Below are 17,603 nucleotides of genomic sequence, written 5' to 3' on the forward strand. Positions count from 1 at the left end.
TTTTCTCAAACAGAAAGAGAGTGAAACAAGACTCACTTATCATCCTTCTCTTTTCAATCCTTTACTCACTTTGACTCTGTCTTTCTTTTAACTCCAAGTTACTTTTTAACTCCCAATTTCATCTTCACCCAAAATCATCATTATCATCATCATCGTCTTCATGTTTTTCTAGCTTTTTTGGTCCATTTTTGTTGCCCGATTTTGCGCACATTTTTTACATCAATTTCTTCTCTTTCTTTTTCTCTTTTTTTATTCGTTCACCAAAAAACTCTTGATTTTCATAAATTTACTCCATTTATTTCCTATCTTTTCTGGTGTTTAACAAATTGTTATATCATTCCCACCAAACAATGTTTATTTTTCAATTCAATGTTGCTAATTCAACCCTCTTATCAGTCTCGAACATTTCAGATTTTTCTGTAAACTTCACTCAATTTCAGATCATTTTTGGTCAGATATATTGTGCCCAAAATATTAGACAAAAACAATTTAAAATAATTCCAATTCCATTCATTAGAGAATATTTAAACACTTTTTTCTGATTTTCTGAAATAAATCGTTCATAGTCAGAACCATAGATGGCGCCAGTAAAGTAATTTTTTTCGATTTCTTGAATTAGTTTTGTCTAACGATAATCAATTGATTTACATTTTGTCCATCAATTGTTCTGGTTAATATTATTACAGTTTTTCCTGGAAGAATAGAAGTAACGTCAGAAAAAACAAAACCTTTTCAAATCACCAAAATCTGTGTGAAAAGACAGAAACAGTAAAAGAGTCATTTTATTTAGTGTTTATTCATTGTTAAGAGTCATCCATGTGTTATCACTAATTTTTACCGCAATTGGCTTTCATGAGGAATTCATTGTTACCAAATTTAGATCAATGCAGATGAGTTACTTCAATCGAAGAAATTTTTGATAGCCCATTGACAATCATATTTTCATATTTTGGTACATTTAATATGTTCGCATTTTACAGAAAAGACGTAATCAAGAAATAGTAAACAACAATGGTTTAACATTGGTTTATTTTTATATTCACCTCGACTGGAAATGACGAAGCTTTGATTTTGACAACAAATTTTTTCAATGCGAACATGAATTTGATTTCAATGACATCACCATCATCATCAAACTACCAAACTTTATTTATTACGATGAAAGATGGTGAAAAACAGATAATACTGAGGCAAAAATGAGAAGCAAGGAGAATCAAAAAAATATTTTAATTTTAGCAAATTCAAATAGCACTAAACACAACCGCCAAAAATTATGATAAAATAATCCAAGGAGTAATGGCAATAGTGAAGGAAGGTTAAATGGACAATTTAAGGAATCAAATTTTAGAGCCTTAAATTGAGAGAATAGAATCAATTAAATTAAACCAGTTTGTATAGCAAACGTAAACGAACCTTTTCGCCTTAAAAAGTCTGTCAGTCATACTTTTTGGGTTCAAGCTTGAATGTGCCGCTCTTCATATCGAGTCCGATATTCGATACCCATATTACTGTCTAGAGTGAAATAATGAAACAATCCATGCCGGTATGCGTTCAACTTGAATACAATTGTAGTTTGTCAATTGAAAAGTGTTACCTTTAAACTGTTTATTTTTATATTTCAAATAGATTTAAATTGATTTATCCATTTATGAAATATGACTGACAAATTGACTAAAATCCGTGATTTTATGTCATCTTATAATGATGGACCATTGGACGCATTTGTGATCTATTGTGATGATTGGATAACTCCTAAAAATATTGCCGATAGAGATAGGTACATACAATTTTTGACTGGTTTCTCTGGTTCACATGGACTTGCCATTGTAACTATGGAAAATGCTTTCTTCATTTGTGATCCTGACTTTTATGATCAAGTAATGAGTCAACTCTATCCTGACTGGACTTTTATTGTATCCGACGTAAGTCCTATCTTACTCAAGTCGTATTATCGTTCCTTTACCATGTTGCCAAAAGGAGTTAGGGTTGGATTTGATCCTAAGATAACTTCTCATACAATTTGGGAATTTCTCATCGATTTTTTACAACCTAAAGATAATAAATTGATCCCTGTTTCACCTAATCCTGTTGATCTCATTTGGACTAATAGACCATTACCGCCAATGAATCCAATAACACCTGATCCTTGCGAGTCTGTTGAAAGCTTTAAAATAACGATAAAAAAATTTCGAGACAAAATGAGGAAAGAAAAGGCTGATTACATGGTAATACCTTACTCAGAAGAAGTTTGTTTTCTGTTAAAAATTCAATCTCAAGTCAATGGACAAGACGTTGCCTTCCAAGGTTGTGCCATTATCTCAATGAAGACCATATAGTAAGTTCATTGTTAAATACCTATAAGAAACAATTTCAGTCAAATATTAACCTTTCCACTTTAACAGTCTATTTATGGATTCATCCTTGATAACTCGTGAGCTTCGTGAATACTTAAATACTTGTGTCTATCCTGATGGTATTATCGAACTGTGGGATTACAACTCATTAACAGAATTTCTACATAAACTCGTATTGGAAAGTGATACAACTAAAATTTGGGTAAATCTTTGAATATAATTTGTAATCTTCAAGTTCTAATCAACCTTTCTCATCTCACCTTTTACAACTAATTTAGATGGATACTCTTGCAAGCAAAAGCCTTCATGATTTGATACCAACGAACCGAAAATTATTAAATGCCAATGGCAAATTCAAATGGATTCCAGCGTCTCTTTTCATTACAGGACCAAGTCATCGTCCAGATAAACGTACTTTTTCCGGGTACCCACTCGAATCGTCTTTTGATCGCTTAATGTCATTCGGATCTCGTCAAAATAAAATAAAAGTTATAAGAATGGATTTCGTTATTGAGGAAGCGATGAGAAAGAAAGGAGAAAGCATCCTCCAGATGATTCAATTTGATAATATACTCTGAAGGCCAAGAGGAAAAAAATACTCAATTCATTATTCAATGCACATTAAGATTTGGTATCCTGATAACCATGTATATTTCTTGATCAGTGATTCGCCATTTTCACAAAAGCTCACAAAACAAAAAAAAATAACTCAATTTTCATCTTTATCAATGAATAATAAAATAATTTAAAAAATTGCATTGATTTGAAATAATTACCTTTCATTGATTATTTTCTAACTTTAGTTCATTTTAATCAGTTTATCATTGAATAATATCCTGTTATGATAATATCTTGTTTTGATGATTATGATGATGTGTAACCTTGCTTTCTCATTCAAGTTAATTAAGTTTGTTATTCGTTTGAGATGAGAGATGATGAATGAAATTGTCTGACATGGGAATTCAGCTTGAGTTTTAAAAATGAACACTCATTCTTAGAAATTGAACGTTCTTTTCTTTGTCTTTTAAGAAATCAGATCAGTTCGGACTCAAATCAAGAGCATTGCGTGAAAAAATTTAACATGTGAATAGGGATAAAATAATGTAAAATTGATTCATTCATAAAATATACATGAAAATAATTAACATAAATATAATACATTGTATTAAATAGTTTTCCAGATGATGATTGATATAATGATTGATCGGTAATCATGAAGGTGATGCTTAATGTGCTAATGTTTTCATATGTTTAATGTGTTCCCTGGCAATCACAATTTTTTGGATCTCTTCAGTTCCTTCATAGATTTGCAATATTTTGGCATCTCGGTAAAGCTTTTCAACGGGATAGTCACAATTAAATCCGGCTCCACCGAAAACTTGGACAGCTTCAGTTGCTGATCGATTGGCTATTGAAGCAGCATAACATTTAGCAATTGAAGCCATAAGTGTATTTTTTTCACCTCGATCATGAAGCCAGCCGGCTTTAAGATAAGCTAATCGAGCAGTTTCAACTCCAATCATCATTTCAGCCAATTTAAATTGTATTGCTTGATAGTTTGCAATAGGCTGCAAGAAAAAAAATCAAAAAACAAAAAATAAATTAGCCTGGTTTGAATTTTATCCACGATTAAATTGTTAGTAATATAATCAAAACATTCTCTAATATTAACAGTAATTATGAATTTACCTGACCAAACGCTTTCCTTTCCAATGCGTATTTAGACGCTTCATCGAGACATCTTCTTGCTAAACCAACAGCCGCAGCAGCAACAGCAGGTCGAGTAAAGTCAAACGCTGACATGGCTACAATGAAACCTTTACCTTCAGGTCCAACCATATTTTCTGATGGTACAATAACATTTTCAAAGGTTAACCCTCTGGTATCTGAACACCTCTGGCCCATGTTTTCCTCTTTACGGCCAACAGTAATTCCAGGTGTATTCCTGTCGACAACAAATCCAGTAAAAGCTTCACTTTGCTTAGCATTTGGGTCAGGATTTGTTCGGGTCAAAACAAAATAAAAAGAGGCCATTCCAGCATTAGTTATCCACATTTTTTGCCCATTAATAGCCCAATTTTTCTCATCAACCTTGACAGCTTTTGTTTTTAAACCAGATACATCAGAACCAGTTCCTGGTTCAGTGACACAATAGGAAGCCATAATGGGTTCAGATGTAAGCCATCCAAGGTATTTATTTTTCAACATTTCAGATCCATGAAATAAAATAGGTGACCCAGCCAGAGCATTGGTAATAAATGCAGTTCCAATACCTGTACAACCATAAGCAATCTCTTCACTTATTAGCAAATTATCCACCAGTGAAAGTCCAGGTCCGCCATATTGAGCTGGCACAAATAGGTTGAGCAAACCAAGTGAATGAGCTTTCTTAATAACATCCCATGGATATTCACCAGTTTTATCATAATGTCCAGCTTTGGGTATAATCTCATCCCTCACAAATTTAGAAGCAAGTTCAATGTAACTCTTAGATTCTTCAGAATGTTCAAAACAAAGTCCTTGTGACTCACGTTTGTCATCAAATTTGCTTGCTTGAGCATGAAGCTTTGAGGTAAACAACAAAGGGCGAGAAAGGCTAAGCAAACCAGATGACCGAAGAGGAGCAAATTTTGTTAAAAGGGAAGACATTTTGATCTTATTATAAAGATGAAATCTAATTTAAAACAAAAATGAAAACACAATACGATGATAAAATTGATTTAAAACACAAAAAATTAAAACAAAATAATTAAAATGCACAAAAATCCAGGAAGAGAAAGATGGGTTAACACTAATCTCCAAACAAGTCAAACCAACTCACATCCACAAATGACTGTTACATCAATGTATACAGGTGGGTTACTAACAAAGTTCATCTCCCATTTTTTCTTCCATTTTTCTTCTTAATTCTTCTTCATCATCGTCATCACTATCCACATGATATCTCATGATCTTTCCTTCATAATAGTTGTTTTTCCAGATCAATTTTTCCAGTCGAATAAATAATTCATTATAAACCTCTGTTCATTATAATGCAAAGGCATTTCAAAGAGTTGATCAACAAATAAATCAATTCAAGGCTGAAAATGTCAAATGAATCAAATATCTAGACTCACCTAGATGAAAACAATTAGCTTTCAAAGGGAAACTCAATGGGAAAAACTGCTGAATCGCCAAGCTTCCGATGTTTATTGTTAATTGTTGTTTAATGGACTTATTTTTTACGAGGTTGTTTATTACTGGAAACAGTTATTACAGTCGATATTTCACAAAATTCAAGTAAACACAAGTGCGTTGAACCTTGAAAAGGAAGCAGATAAAAATTCAAGTTAACTTTGGGTCAAGGTTAACAAATCATGAATGAAAAAGCAATTAAGGAACTTTAAGTTTGATAATTTATGAGGTAAAAGTTGTAGTTAACGTGTTAAACATACATAAGCTTTAAATGGCAGTTAAACCAATTCATTGATGAGATATTTATTTATATATTTTACAAGATCTGTGAGATTACAATTGGGTGAACCCCGAAGCGATTTAATCATGATAAATTGACTTTAATAACTTAAAGGGTGTTGAATAAAAGCTGTGAAATGTGCATCAGTTGACTATTTTATTTGAAACAGTCATCTTTCCCAGAGTAAGAATTGATAACAATGAAAACGGTCAAAGTCATGTGAAAATAAATTGCTTTGTATTGTTTCCTAAACATCTTCATTTTTATCTCAATCATTCTGAACATTAGACGGTTGAATCAACTGAACTAATTGTAAATATAACAACTTATGTTAGAGTTAAATATAGAATCTTTTAATTATCAATTATCTAATTCCAATGTTCATTTATATTTGAAAAGCCTTTTGACCCTTAGACCTTTTTAATCGATGATTCATTAATTTGCTAAGATAATTCCTTTGATCACCTCCTACAAAAAGAATCGGTAGTACACCGATTTCACTGAAAACACACCCAATTCGTACTGATTGAACTCGATTGCAGATAAATAGGCAAGTTCACCAAGCATTGATCCCCCGAAAACATGAGTCAAATGCTACCAAAAATGACTAGACTAATCACCTAACGATCAAGATAAACTCAAAACAATAATTAATGAAGCTCTAAAGATGATACTGCAATGAATTTTTTCGTTGAGAAAATTTCAATTTAAAAAGGACTACATGGATAAACCTTGAGATCAGAAACTCATTTGATCCATAATCTCAGAATCACAATTCTTACAGCAAAATATTCGATTTTATAATGGACTAAAACATATCAAACTATTGTATTATTCAAGATCTGTCCAAAAAAGTTTTAGCATTTTATTGCATGTGTAATCAAATTGAAAATTCATTCGTAAAGTTAAATGGTTACTCAAACACAAATCTAGTTTGTTGAAAGGATATTTATTATTCAAAATTTTCAGTCACATTACATTATTGTTCATGATAAAATGTATTGTTTGAGCAAGAAATGATGATTGTGGGTGTCACCATTCTCGAAATATCGAGGTCCAAAGTTTTCCAGTCAATGACCAAAATCGAGAGAACTATTGATAAATTGAAAGAATTGTTCAGTCCATCGTTTGACCAACTCATTTTTATGGATGAATCATAAGTTTCAGATCTCTAAATTACACGGTCACAAAAAAAGTTCGTTTTAAGTGAAAATCGAACTTATCTGTTTTAAAGAAAATCTGATATTTTATTTCTCAAAATAGACTCATTTTTTGGTTCACCATTAAAAATAACATCTGCACAATGACGTTTCATCAAGAAATCTGCTTCCGTTATTGTACAAAAAGCGATCAAAGTTTCAACTTCGAACCCTATTTTCTCGAAGAATATAGATCTGAGAATTTGTTTAACCGTTCTAATAGATTCAGTTTTTAATTCTCTCCAAATTTACAGAATGCAAACTTGCAAGAAATTAGTATTAATAATAATTACCCGTTTTTGCCCATTTTTGTTTCAACGTTTTGTCAGTTTGTGCATAAAAGCAGCAAAAAGACACAAATAGCAACAATTGTTGCTTTTATGCACAAATTGACAAAACGCTGAAACAAAAATCCGCAAAAATGTGTAATAATTGACTTATTGTGAATTTAAACTTTGTCAGCTTGTAGGGAATTAAAAACTGAATCCATTAGAACGGTGAAAAAACTTCTCCGATCTCCGATCGAGTTCTCTCGATTTTGGTCATTGACTGGAAAAATTTGGACCTCGATATTTCGAGAATGATGGCACCCACAATCATCATTTCTTGCACAAACAATACATTTTATAATGAACAATAATGTAATGTGACTGAAAATTTTGAATAATAAATATCCTTTCAACAAACTAGATTTGTGTTTGAGTAACCATTTAACTTTACGAATGAATTTTCAATTTGACAACATATGCAATAAAATGCTATAACTTTTTTGGACAGACCTTGAATAATACAATAGTTTAATATGTTTTAGTCCATTATAAAACGTATCGTTTGGGCAAGAGATGATGATTGTAGGTGTCACCATTCTCGAAATATCGAGGATCAAAGTTTTCCGATTTATGGCCGAAATCGAGAGAACTATTGATAAATTGAAAAAATCGCTCAGTCCATGGTGTGTCTAACTGATTTTTATAAATGAATCACAAGTTTCAGATCTCTAACTTAAACGGTCACAAAAAAAGTTCAGTTTTAGTGAAAATCGAACTTATCTGTTTCAAAGAAAATGAGATATTTTATTTCTCAAAATAAGTTCATTTTTTGATTCATTATCAAAAATAACATCTGCACAATGAAGTTTCATGAAAAAATCTGCTTCCATTATTGTACAAAAAGCGATCGAAATTTCAACTTTGAACCCGATTTTCTCGAAGAATATAGATCGGAGAAGCTTCAGAACCGAACTAATGGATTCAGTTTTTAATTCCCTGCAAGCTAACAGAGTTCAAATTTGCAAAAAGTTAATCATTGCCCGTTTTTGCCCATTTCACCATTAGTGTTTTGTCAACTTGTTTCAATTTGTGCATAAAAGCAACAATTGTTGCTATTTGTGTCTTTTTAGTAACAAAACCCAATGTTTTAACTTAATAATGTATTGAGACCTAAATAAAATTATTAATAATAGCTTAAAGACCTTTGAGAAAGTTTCGGCATCAGTTCAGCAAAGATCTTAAGTGCCTTAAAAGTCCATTCGCCATGCCAAAATTTCCTTTATGTTCATTCCAAGTACTTCTTAGGACCTTTTACAATGGATCTAATGTTCGGTACCTAATTTTGACTTCATCTTCAATTACATCGGACTTAAATTGAGACTTAAATATGATTATAATAGTATCAATATGATCTTTAATAAATACTTGGCCTCAGTTTCAACAGCCATACTTTGACTATCGATCGCTACAAATTATGCCATTTCGAAATATTACTATTCTGTACTTGAATTATTTGTGTTTTATCTTTAACTTGATCTATTGTTTGTTTTCAATATTAATCACGACTCGATTAATACCTTCAAAGTTTTTTGAATCATCATACTCGGATTTCGAAGGCTATAGTCAATGCTTAACGATTCAAGAAACTCATTATTGCTCAGCATCAGTTTTACCAATCAACCAAACTCTTTACCCACATTGGTTTTCATTGCGTTACAATGCAACCATTCACATCGGGTTTTGTCTTCCGACCTCATGCTGTAAAGGAAAGATTTGGCCATTTTTTACTCGAATTCCTTAGACAAATGGTAATTAAGAAACAATAGAAGATCTAAGAGCTAATGTTCATGATTTTACGAAACTATTAGGTTTCAAACAGTGAAAGGTTACAGCACAAAGAATATTAAAATTGCACTTCAACCTGGCTATTTTATTTTCTGAATGGCGCTATGTCAAATAAATAGTCGATTTAGAAGATTTAAAAGCAATTAAATCAGCGATCATTAATAAATAAATTAAAACAAAGTAAGAAAATTGCGCATAATCTTTTATTACTAAAACAATCATGATCTTATTGTAATCAATTTTTATTTTTTAAATCGCCAACTTCGTACACTAGAAAATTTAAACGATCATTTCAAGTTCCCTTGCATATTCTAGTGCTTTACAGGCTAATTGTTCACAAGGAATTTCAGATGAAAATACAGGCTTGCTTTCCTTGGCAGCATCAAAAATGAGCATTTTGTCATCTATCTTCCAGTTTCTTTTAAATGCGAATTGCTTCAAATCGCTGATGTTATTCAGGAAGAGTATGCGATTAGTTTCATGAATGCTGATTGCTCCATAAGCTTTTTCTAAGCAATTAGCTATCTCTTCACGCACGGTGTCAAGTAAAATGTCCACAAAATGGCCATAACTTTCAGCTGGTACATTCTCCTTTGATAAGAAAACTTTGTTATAACAACCTTCCATCAACCATTGCTCCAAGTTGACTGGGTGTTTGATGTAGATGTTGTTTTGAATTTCATGAGCTGGAAGCAGTTCAAGCTCCTTTAAAAAAGAAAAAGAAAAGCAAAAAATTATTAGTAAAATATTATAACAATGATTGCTGAGCAATCTTGAAGTGATCAGCTTACTGTATGGAACTCGGCAACCCGGTTTTGAGATAAAAGACACAATAAATTTAATCCAAGCAGTTGGTATTTGTAAGCAGATTCTGGTAGCTCATCACTGTAATAAGAAAATAAATGAGAAATCAACTCAATAGTGAGAAATGACAATTTAACAATAACACTTACCAGAAATCAAAATAGTAGTATTTCAATTGCGATAGATATCGCTCGAATGCTACTATGTCTCTACAAGCCACACTGATCTGTGCACCCATCTCCAAACAGTCTCGGCTAATAATCAAATCTTGCTTGTTGACTTGATTGTTGGTGGGTAGAAATGACAATTGAGTCAATAAGATCTTTAGTTTGTCAAGAAGTTTAAGACAATTATCAAGTTTGGGTGGTTTTCGGTTGAATTCAGCTACTAGTTCACGATAAACAGTCAAAGCTTGTGAATTGGAGGCCATGATTGTCGAATACAAAGACGATTTAATCAATTAATTAAACGGAATAACACAATTGAAATTATATTGAACAAAAACTGTATTGTAATGGCGAACAAGTGAGGGATTTAAATCAAAAGAGATCCGATACACTCTGATATCAATACTTTCTGAAGAGCGCTCTATTCAATTCAAATTTTTGCTGATGAATAAATAAAAACAACAATTTTTTCATCTGTAAACAATTTATCAAATTTTAAAATTTTATTTAATCAGTTTAATTTATTTTATTACATTAGTGTGACTGGGCAATATCTGAAAAAACTTGCAAAATGTCTTCAATTGTGAAGGAAAGTGTTATGTTAGCATCGGGATAACATTTTTCAATCATTTCTTGTAAAGATTTGTACTGAGAAATGAATTCTTCCTGCATAGATCGCCAAATAACTTGAATCAAGGTGGAATCTGGTTCGCAAACGTGCTTTTCTACTTTTTTATACATTTCTTCCAAACCTTTTCGTACTTCTTTCAAACTACAATCTTTGATGACTTTTCGCAGCTCCTGTTTACTATAGGCTAATTGGTAGCCAACCTCTTCGGCTTTAACACCTTGATTAACTTTCATCTGGACACCTTCAAAAAACGTGTTCAACTTTTCCAAGGGACGACCAAAATATCTAGAAACGTAGTCCTTCAAAGCTTCATTGTATCTTTGTTTAGCTTCCTTTTTTTCGCCCTCTAAACATTGTATCTTTAAGGTGCAGAGCACGTTGTGTAAATAATGATAATTTTCTAGTCGAATTATTTCACTTGGTGTTTTATGGTGATCAATGGAAAGTTTGTCGATAGCGTCAAACATTGTTCGAATCAATGTAACATACCAGCGATCAATGTCAGTTCGTCGAGCAGAGACACCTTTGAATACTGATTCAGCTTGCTTAGCAAATTGCTCAAAGCCTCTGATAAAAGTTAAAACACCACATTTGGCCTTTTTCGGAACTTTGGCATCTTCGATTGCAGATTTCTGGGCCTGCATAAACTTATCGAAATTACGCTTCACCTGGATTAATATTGTCCCATAAGTTTTAGCCAAAAAACTTCCCGTATCTTGAGTTGAAAGAACATGTTGGGTTAATCGAGCTAAAAGATACATTGAATAAAGGCCATCTTGTCTGTCGTAAAATGACACAAACTTCAAAAATTCACTTTCTAAAATTGAAAATATTCCAGCCATAAGCAGCCTAAGTGTCTCTGACTTTTTAGGTTCAATAATTTCCCCACTGCTTTGACTAGGATTTGATGGTGATGGACTGACAGAAATTGAATGACTCTGAGAAGACCAGGATGAATTGCGTCGATGATGTCCTGTAAATGGTACATGCGAATCAATATCAAAAAATGTTATACAAAATTGTTGTTCGGCAAGACAAAAAGGGTCAATTGCATTCAACATCTTCTCAAAACACGAATCAAATTCTTCCCATTCGGTGAAACTGAGCTCTGAACTTCTTGAAATGGAATCTGTCATGTCTTGTAAATTTGTAGCACCATAACTCGAACTTAACCTGGTATTATCAAATCCAACAACATTGAAATGTTTCCTCTTTCCTTCATTTGAATCATTACTTGATAATGTGCTTCGTCCTCCGGTCAATTTTTCCCTTACTGCTTCAAAATACATAAGTATTTCTTTCTGATATATCCTGCTGACAGCATTCATGTAGGCTTCCCCCAAATCTTTGTGGATTAGGTAGCAATTAACTTTTAGCCACTTGGAAAGAGGACTGAAGGGAAGTAAAATATTGTGTATTGTTTGATGCGAAGGTAATAATAAATCTCTTGGATTTATATCATTTAATGAGTTATTTTCATACTCTTTGAGGGCGTGATGATAAACGTTATTGATATGGGATGAAAGTCGATTTGCAAATTTAGATTGCACAACTCCAAGTTTGTTTTGCTGCTCTTTTACAGCATTTAAATACTGTAAGGCTGGATGTATATTGGCATTCAGGCAATCAGATAAAGTATTTGCCGCTGCTAAGGCGATCCGAATACCTTTCTCGGTTGATATGTCACCTTTTTGCAAATACACTTCTTGATCAGCTGGAAATTGTAAAGATGAAATGAGTGATTCAAGTTCTCCAAGCAGCTTTCTCCTATTTTCATTTTCAATCTGATACAGAGTCTCTTTTTCCTGGACTTGAAGCACAATATCTCTGACATTCCGAAGGTAGCTTTGATAGTGGTCTAATTTTTCTTCCAACGTTTTTGTTTCGTCGATTGCTGACTGAAGATCTTCAATAACTGCTTCCACACGCTTCTCAGAAGCCATAACGTCTTGAATATTGACATAATCAAGAGAAGAGACTTCTTTTGATAACTGTTCTGTCAGAGCTTTAGCGTTCTCAATTGTTAATCCTTTATCGGACAACAAACGCTCTAAATCGGCTTCTTCTCGTGCCGATAAACCGACATAAGGTTCATTTTCATTAGTGACATTTTCTGAAAAAAAGAAAACAAATTGATTAAATGGGAGTGTAAAACAATAACAAATGAGAGAAGACATATTAAGAATGGTCTTACCTAGAGCTTTAGTCTCCATCGTATTGATGATTGAGCAAATTGTCGATTATCAAAACAAATGAAAAAAAGTTATAACAATTTATATTTAAGAGATGACAGTTTTTTCAAATGTAAACAACATTAATTTTATTAATCTCTCTTGCGAGATTTTTTTTTATTTCAGTTTAAAATCATAGATGGTGCTGTTTGATTGTCTGTTTATTATTTTTTTGACAGACAATCAAACAGTTTAACTCTTTGACAGAAAGTCCTTCAAAAAAAGAGATGAACGTTTTCTTATTGATCGTTTATTTATCGACTATTTCATTAGTGTATACTATTTAACTAATATGACACAAAAATGAGTATGAGCAAATGAACATGAATACAGATTATTCAAGAGCACAAGAAAGAATATTTAAAAGTACTTCATCATCATTAACGGCACCGGGAACAATAGTGAGCCTCCGTCCATGGAAGTAAAAAATCGAAGACTAATTTCTTCTGTCATTTTGAATCGTGCCTCTATAGTTTTTCACCAAGATGAGGAGTACAGACAACCTTAGGATGTTCCAGAAGCTCAGTGAATTTACATGGTTCCTCTTCATAAACGTTAAGAGCTGCTCCTGCTACTTGTCCAGAATTTAATCCCTCCAGTGCCATATATTTGACAGCAAATAATCGAGCAACTTCAGGAGAAACGAAAGGACTATAACCATTTTTTCACATGTTGAAAGCTTGCATACGGCATGTGACTTCGCGGCCGATCACCCGAGCCAAGTTTGGCTAAAGTTTTGTTCATGACTTCGTTTCCTTTGAAAGATTCTTTTTCCAAACACCAGATTTTAGTTTTGAAAAGGCAGCGACTATGGGTCGAGCCTGAGACATGAGTCTAAGCACGACTGATGACTTTCAACTTTCCACCAGCATCAATAACTTTGTCACCTTAGTTTACGATCTCACAACCAAAGCGTCATAATCCTGGATAAAAAACAATAAAAATGATTTTTATAAATTAGATTAGTTTAATAGATGGAACATTGGAACAGCAGATGAAATTACTACATTATGATCGATGATAAGCAATGTTTCGCGGATCAAATTAACAATCATGACTGATAATCTTGAGATGAAAGACGATGAAGGTAGACATACTGATACATATCTCCCAATAACCTTACAAGACTCAGAAATAGAATTAGCCTTTTATAGTAGAAATGATGATTGATTCAAGTTCTTTTAACAGCTTTCTTTAACACTTTGAAGACAACTTTGATAGTGATCTAATAGTTTACATTTCAATGTCACTCTTTTAGACCTTTACGCTCTGTCAAAGGGCTTTTCGGGTGACAGTTTATTAATATGAAAAGGTCCGAGGTAAAAGCTAATGGTGGACCGCTAATGGATACATTATTTCGTGTTGTTAAATGGTTTATTATTATTATTAGTGTTATTTCATTTTAATCATTACATCGTCACAGTTTATTGAGAAACACAATTGTTTCAGTCTATAATCATAGATGGTGCTGTTGTTTGTTTACCATTTCAGTTTTTTTCATTTGACACCAATATAAGTGCGTTTAATGAAGCAGGAACTTAGAAAAATTATCAATTAATAAGAGTTAATTTTATACCGTTTTTGCATAATATATCATTTCATTCCAACATGGTTAATCTAGTTGTTTTTGCAAGAGCTGCCGTTGGTCGGTCTATGTCCTCTACTAGACCTTTATTAACATCAAATTTGAACGGAAATAAGTTTACGTCAAGGAATGAATCAACAGGTTTTAATTTTGAGCCTTCAGAGGAAAGTAAAAGTTTTATTGAATTATCATCAAAGTTTACTCGTGATGAAATTATACCTAAAGCTGCCTACTACGATAAAACTGGTGAATATCCTTGGGATATCATCAAAAAAGCCCATTCCTTAGGATTAATGAACTTTTTTGTGCCAACAAAATATGGTGGACCAGGTCTCTCTCTAACTGACAGTTTATTGATTGGAGAAGAAATTTCCTATGGTTGTACAGGAATTTCAACAGTTTTGGGTAGCAATGCCCTTGCTGGTGCACCTATCCTTTTATATGGATCAGAAGAGTTGAAGCAAAAGTACTTAGGATGGATTGCTTCAGAGCCAGTTATGGGTGCATATGGTGTAACAGAACCCGGAACTGGATCTGATGTTTCAGGATTGAAGACTAAAGCTGTAAAAAATGAGGACGGAGATTGGATCATTAATGGACAAAAGATGTGGATCACCAACGGAGGTACTGCTAAGTGGTTCTTTGTGCTAACCAGAACGAACCCAGATCCTAAGGCTAAAACTAGCGAGGCCTTTACTGGTTTTGTTGTTGACAGAGATACACCAGGAGTTACACCCGGACGTAAGGAATGGAATATGGGTCAACGTTGTTCAGATACAAGAGGCATAATCTTCGAGAATGTCAAAGTTCCCAAACAAAATATGGTTGGACCTGAAGGTAAAGGTTTCTTGGTTGCCATGTCAGCTTTTGACTTTACTCGTCCAGCTGTTGCTGCTATGGGTGTTGGGTTAGCTCGAAGATGCCTTGATGAAGCAAGCAAATATGCATTGGAAAGGAAAGCGTTTGGACAGGTAAATGAAAGATTTTTCGTTAATTCAGAAAAGTCAAATTGAAAATTCGTAAAAATTGTCATAAAACTTTTAACCTATTTACTATTTTTATTGGTTTTTACAGAGAATTATTTGGTATTAGTTTTATAAAGTTTTCAGTTTTCATAATTTACTCAGGGGAAGCGCACAAATCTATTCAATGAGAGATTTTATCTTTTATTTACGAACTTTGTACTTGTAGTAATACCTGGTTTCTTCAGATTTTTATCTCGTTCTTTGCAGATTATTAATCTATAGGGTATTCCTAATTTATTTATTACTTCTGTATGCTTATTTGCTCGAAGGAATTATTTCAAAAACTTTGACTTTTGGGTTAAGAGTTTGGACTTTTAGGGCATGGAAAGGAAACTTGTCAGAAAATTTTTTGTGATAAACAGTGTTTCAACAGAATCGCATTGCAACACTCAAAGTTCAAAGTCAGGTTAAGCACACAAATCTATTCAATGAGAGATTTTATCTTTTATTTAAGGACTTTGTACTTGGAAGTTGCAAGTCTATTATCTAGCTCATAGAAATTATGTATTTACAGGCCATTTTATCTTTTGTACTTATGTTATACTTATTTAACCAATTTATTTAGATCTTGTTCAGACATGAATGAAAAAATAGTCTATCACTATTGATCTATCTTGATGAATTGCTTTTGAATACTGGAAATTAGATTGGTGAAATCAGTTTTGTTTATTAGGATTGAAAGTAAATAACTAGATTTAAATTTATTTATGTCATGACAATTTTCAAATTAATAACAAATCATAATATTCTAACAATTTTCCTGCTTTTCTTACTGTTTGTCTAGCCTATCGCCAATTACCAGGCAATCCAATTTAAATTGGCTGATATGATGATTGGAGTTGAAACTGCCAAACTGGCTTATCTTAAGGCTGCATGGCTTCATGATAATGGAAAGAGAAACACGTTGATGGCCTCAATAGCTAAATGCTACTCTGGTGACATTGCTAATCGATCAGCAACTGAAGCGGTTCAAGTTTTTGGTGGCGCTGGTTTCAATGCTGAATATCCTGTTGAAAAATTGATGAGAGATGCAAAAATTTTACAAATTTACGAAGGAACCGGAGAAATTCAAAGAATGGTCATTGCTCGTGAACACATTACAGAATTGGCTAAGAAAGGAATGTAATTCCTTAATTCGAATGTGTAAACAGTGTTAACCAATTTGAATTTTTCTCTGATTTTCATCAAATTCTGAACCAACAAATTATTATACCTCAAAATCATCTGATATAATCATCTTTAAATCATATCTAAATCTAAATATTTTAAATTAGAGCGCAAATAATTGATTCAAATCAGCAAAATGTTTATTCTGATTTAAATTAAACTGATCGGACCAACTCTCAGTCTTCTGAATCTTCAAAATCATCCTTTATTTCAAAATTCAGAATGAAAGGAACAGAAAAAAGAATGACCCTGAACATCTAACATAGACAGAGTTGCTAATTTTAACAGAAAGTAAATATTTTGTGGACAAATGTTTAAAATGAAAGAAATCTCGGCAAGTTCAATAAAACCTGAACTAGCCGAAAGAAAAACCAGAAACTGGTTCAACAAACAAATGAGGAAAAAATCAATAAAAGAGTAATTGCTAGTCAACAAACAACAGTGCAAGTTTATACCCATTAAGGTTTAGCCATCTGTAGTGCCTTCTCATTGACGAAAACGGTCAACTTGTATCTAACCAAATTTCAATTATGAAAAGAACATTTGTTTGTATTTTGAGATATTCACCATTCAGTTCGTAATAACCTCCCATCGAAAATCTTCCATATTTTATTGGCGTCTAAAGTAACAAACATACTCAAGATTTTTTGTATACTTTTGTTGGATGATTCACATTGACCTGATACCGTCTTGATATGGTAAATGACTGATTCTATTCTTTGTTGTTCAAAGTTCTACTTCTTTACTATTACTTGTTACTTATTGAATGCCTCCAACATTAATTAGATGATGTCGCCAATGGTAGTAACGAATCATCATTTAGTAAATCGGAATGCATCCAAAACTATTGTCTTGAACTTGTCATCAGTTGC

General features: G+C 32.7%; 5 protein-coding genes and 1 pseudogene across 6 annotated transcripts; 2 read left to right on the forward strand and 4 right to left on the reverse strand.

The window, feature by feature from the left end:
• The first annotated feature begins 1,542 nt into the window (after positions 1-1,542).
• Positions 1,543-3,112, forward strand: LOC107366874 (uncharacterized). Its single transcript, XM_015934518.3, has 3 exons — positions 1,543-2,335; positions 2,403-2,556; positions 2,633-3,112. Exons 1-3 carry the CDS (start codon positions 1,656-1,658, stop codon positions 2,930-2,932), a joined length of 1,134 nt encoding a protein of 377 aa, XP_015790004.1. The 5' UTR covers positions 1,543-1,655; the 3' UTR covers positions 2,933-3,112.
• A 336-nt stretch (positions 3,113-3,448) lies between these two features.
• LOC107366852 (medium-chain specific acyl-CoA dehydrogenase, mitochondrial) lies at positions 3,449-5,781 on the reverse strand. Of its 2 annotated transcripts, XM_015934494.3 has the most exons (3): positions 5,471-5,781; positions 4,044-5,028; positions 3,449-3,922 (listed from the first exon to the last, which is right to left on the reverse strand). In XM_015934494.3, the coding sequence occupies exons 2-3, from the start codon at positions 5,001-5,003 to the stop codon at positions 3,581-3,583; spliced, it is 1,302 nt and encodes a 433-aa protein (XP_015789980.1). In that variant the 5' UTR covers positions 5,004-5,028; positions 5,471-5,781; the 3' UTR covers positions 3,449-3,580. The 2 variants fall into 2 exon arrangements, with proteins under 2 accessions (XP_015789980.1, XP_025017552.1); XM_025161784.2 differs by lacking the exon at positions 5,471-5,781 and having other exon boundaries at positions 4,044-5,175.
• Positions 5,782-9,310: 3,529 nt separating this feature from the next.
• LOC107366838 (26S proteasome non-ATPase regulatory subunit 8) lies at positions 9,311-10,451 on the reverse strand. Its single transcript, XM_015934479.3, has 3 exons — positions 10,075-10,451; positions 9,913-10,006; positions 9,311-9,826 (listed from the first exon to the last, which is right to left on the reverse strand). The coding sequence occupies exons 1-3, from the start codon at positions 10,353-10,355 to the stop codon at positions 9,401-9,403; spliced, it is 801 nt and encodes a 266-aa protein (XP_015789965.1). The 5' UTR covers positions 10,356-10,451; the 3' UTR covers positions 9,311-9,400.
• Positions 10,452-10,558: 107 nt separating this feature from the next.
• Sec3 (exocyst complex component Sec3) lies at positions 10,559-13,019 on the reverse strand. The gene is made up of 2 exons (XM_015934478.3): positions 12,918-13,019; positions 10,559-12,836 (listed from the first exon to the last, which is right to left on the reverse strand). Exons 1-2 carry the CDS (start codon positions 12,934-12,936, stop codon positions 10,627-10,629), a joined length of 2,229 nt encoding a protein of 742 aa, XP_015789964.1. The 5' UTR covers positions 12,937-13,019; the 3' UTR covers positions 10,559-10,626.
• A 169-nt stretch (positions 13,020-13,188) lies between these two features.
• On the reverse strand, positions 13,189-14,009 carry LOC149094010 (D-3-phosphoglycerate dehydrogenase-like; annotated as a pseudogene).
• Positions 14,010-14,505: 496 nt separating this feature from the next.
• Positions 14,506-16,910, forward strand: LOC107366832 (medium-chain specific acyl-CoA dehydrogenase, mitochondrial-like). The gene is made up of 2 exons (XM_015934474.3): positions 14,506-15,510; positions 16,349-16,910. Exons 1-2 carry the CDS (start codon positions 14,563-14,565, stop codon positions 16,688-16,690), a joined length of 1,290 nt encoding a protein of 429 aa, XP_015789960.1. The 5' UTR covers positions 14,506-14,562; the 3' UTR covers positions 16,691-16,910.
• The last annotated feature ends 693 nt before the right edge of the window (positions 16,911-17,603 follow it).

The sequence above is a fragment of the Tetranychus urticae genome, chromosome 2 (assembly GCF_039701765.1).
Source record: "Tetranychus urticae isolate SD_2017Ah chromosome 2, NJAU_TeUrti_SD_1.0, whole genome shotgun sequence".
NCBI classification, from domain to species: Eukaryota; Metazoa; Arthropoda; class Arachnida; order Trombidiformes; family Tetranychidae; genus Tetranychus; species Tetranychus urticae.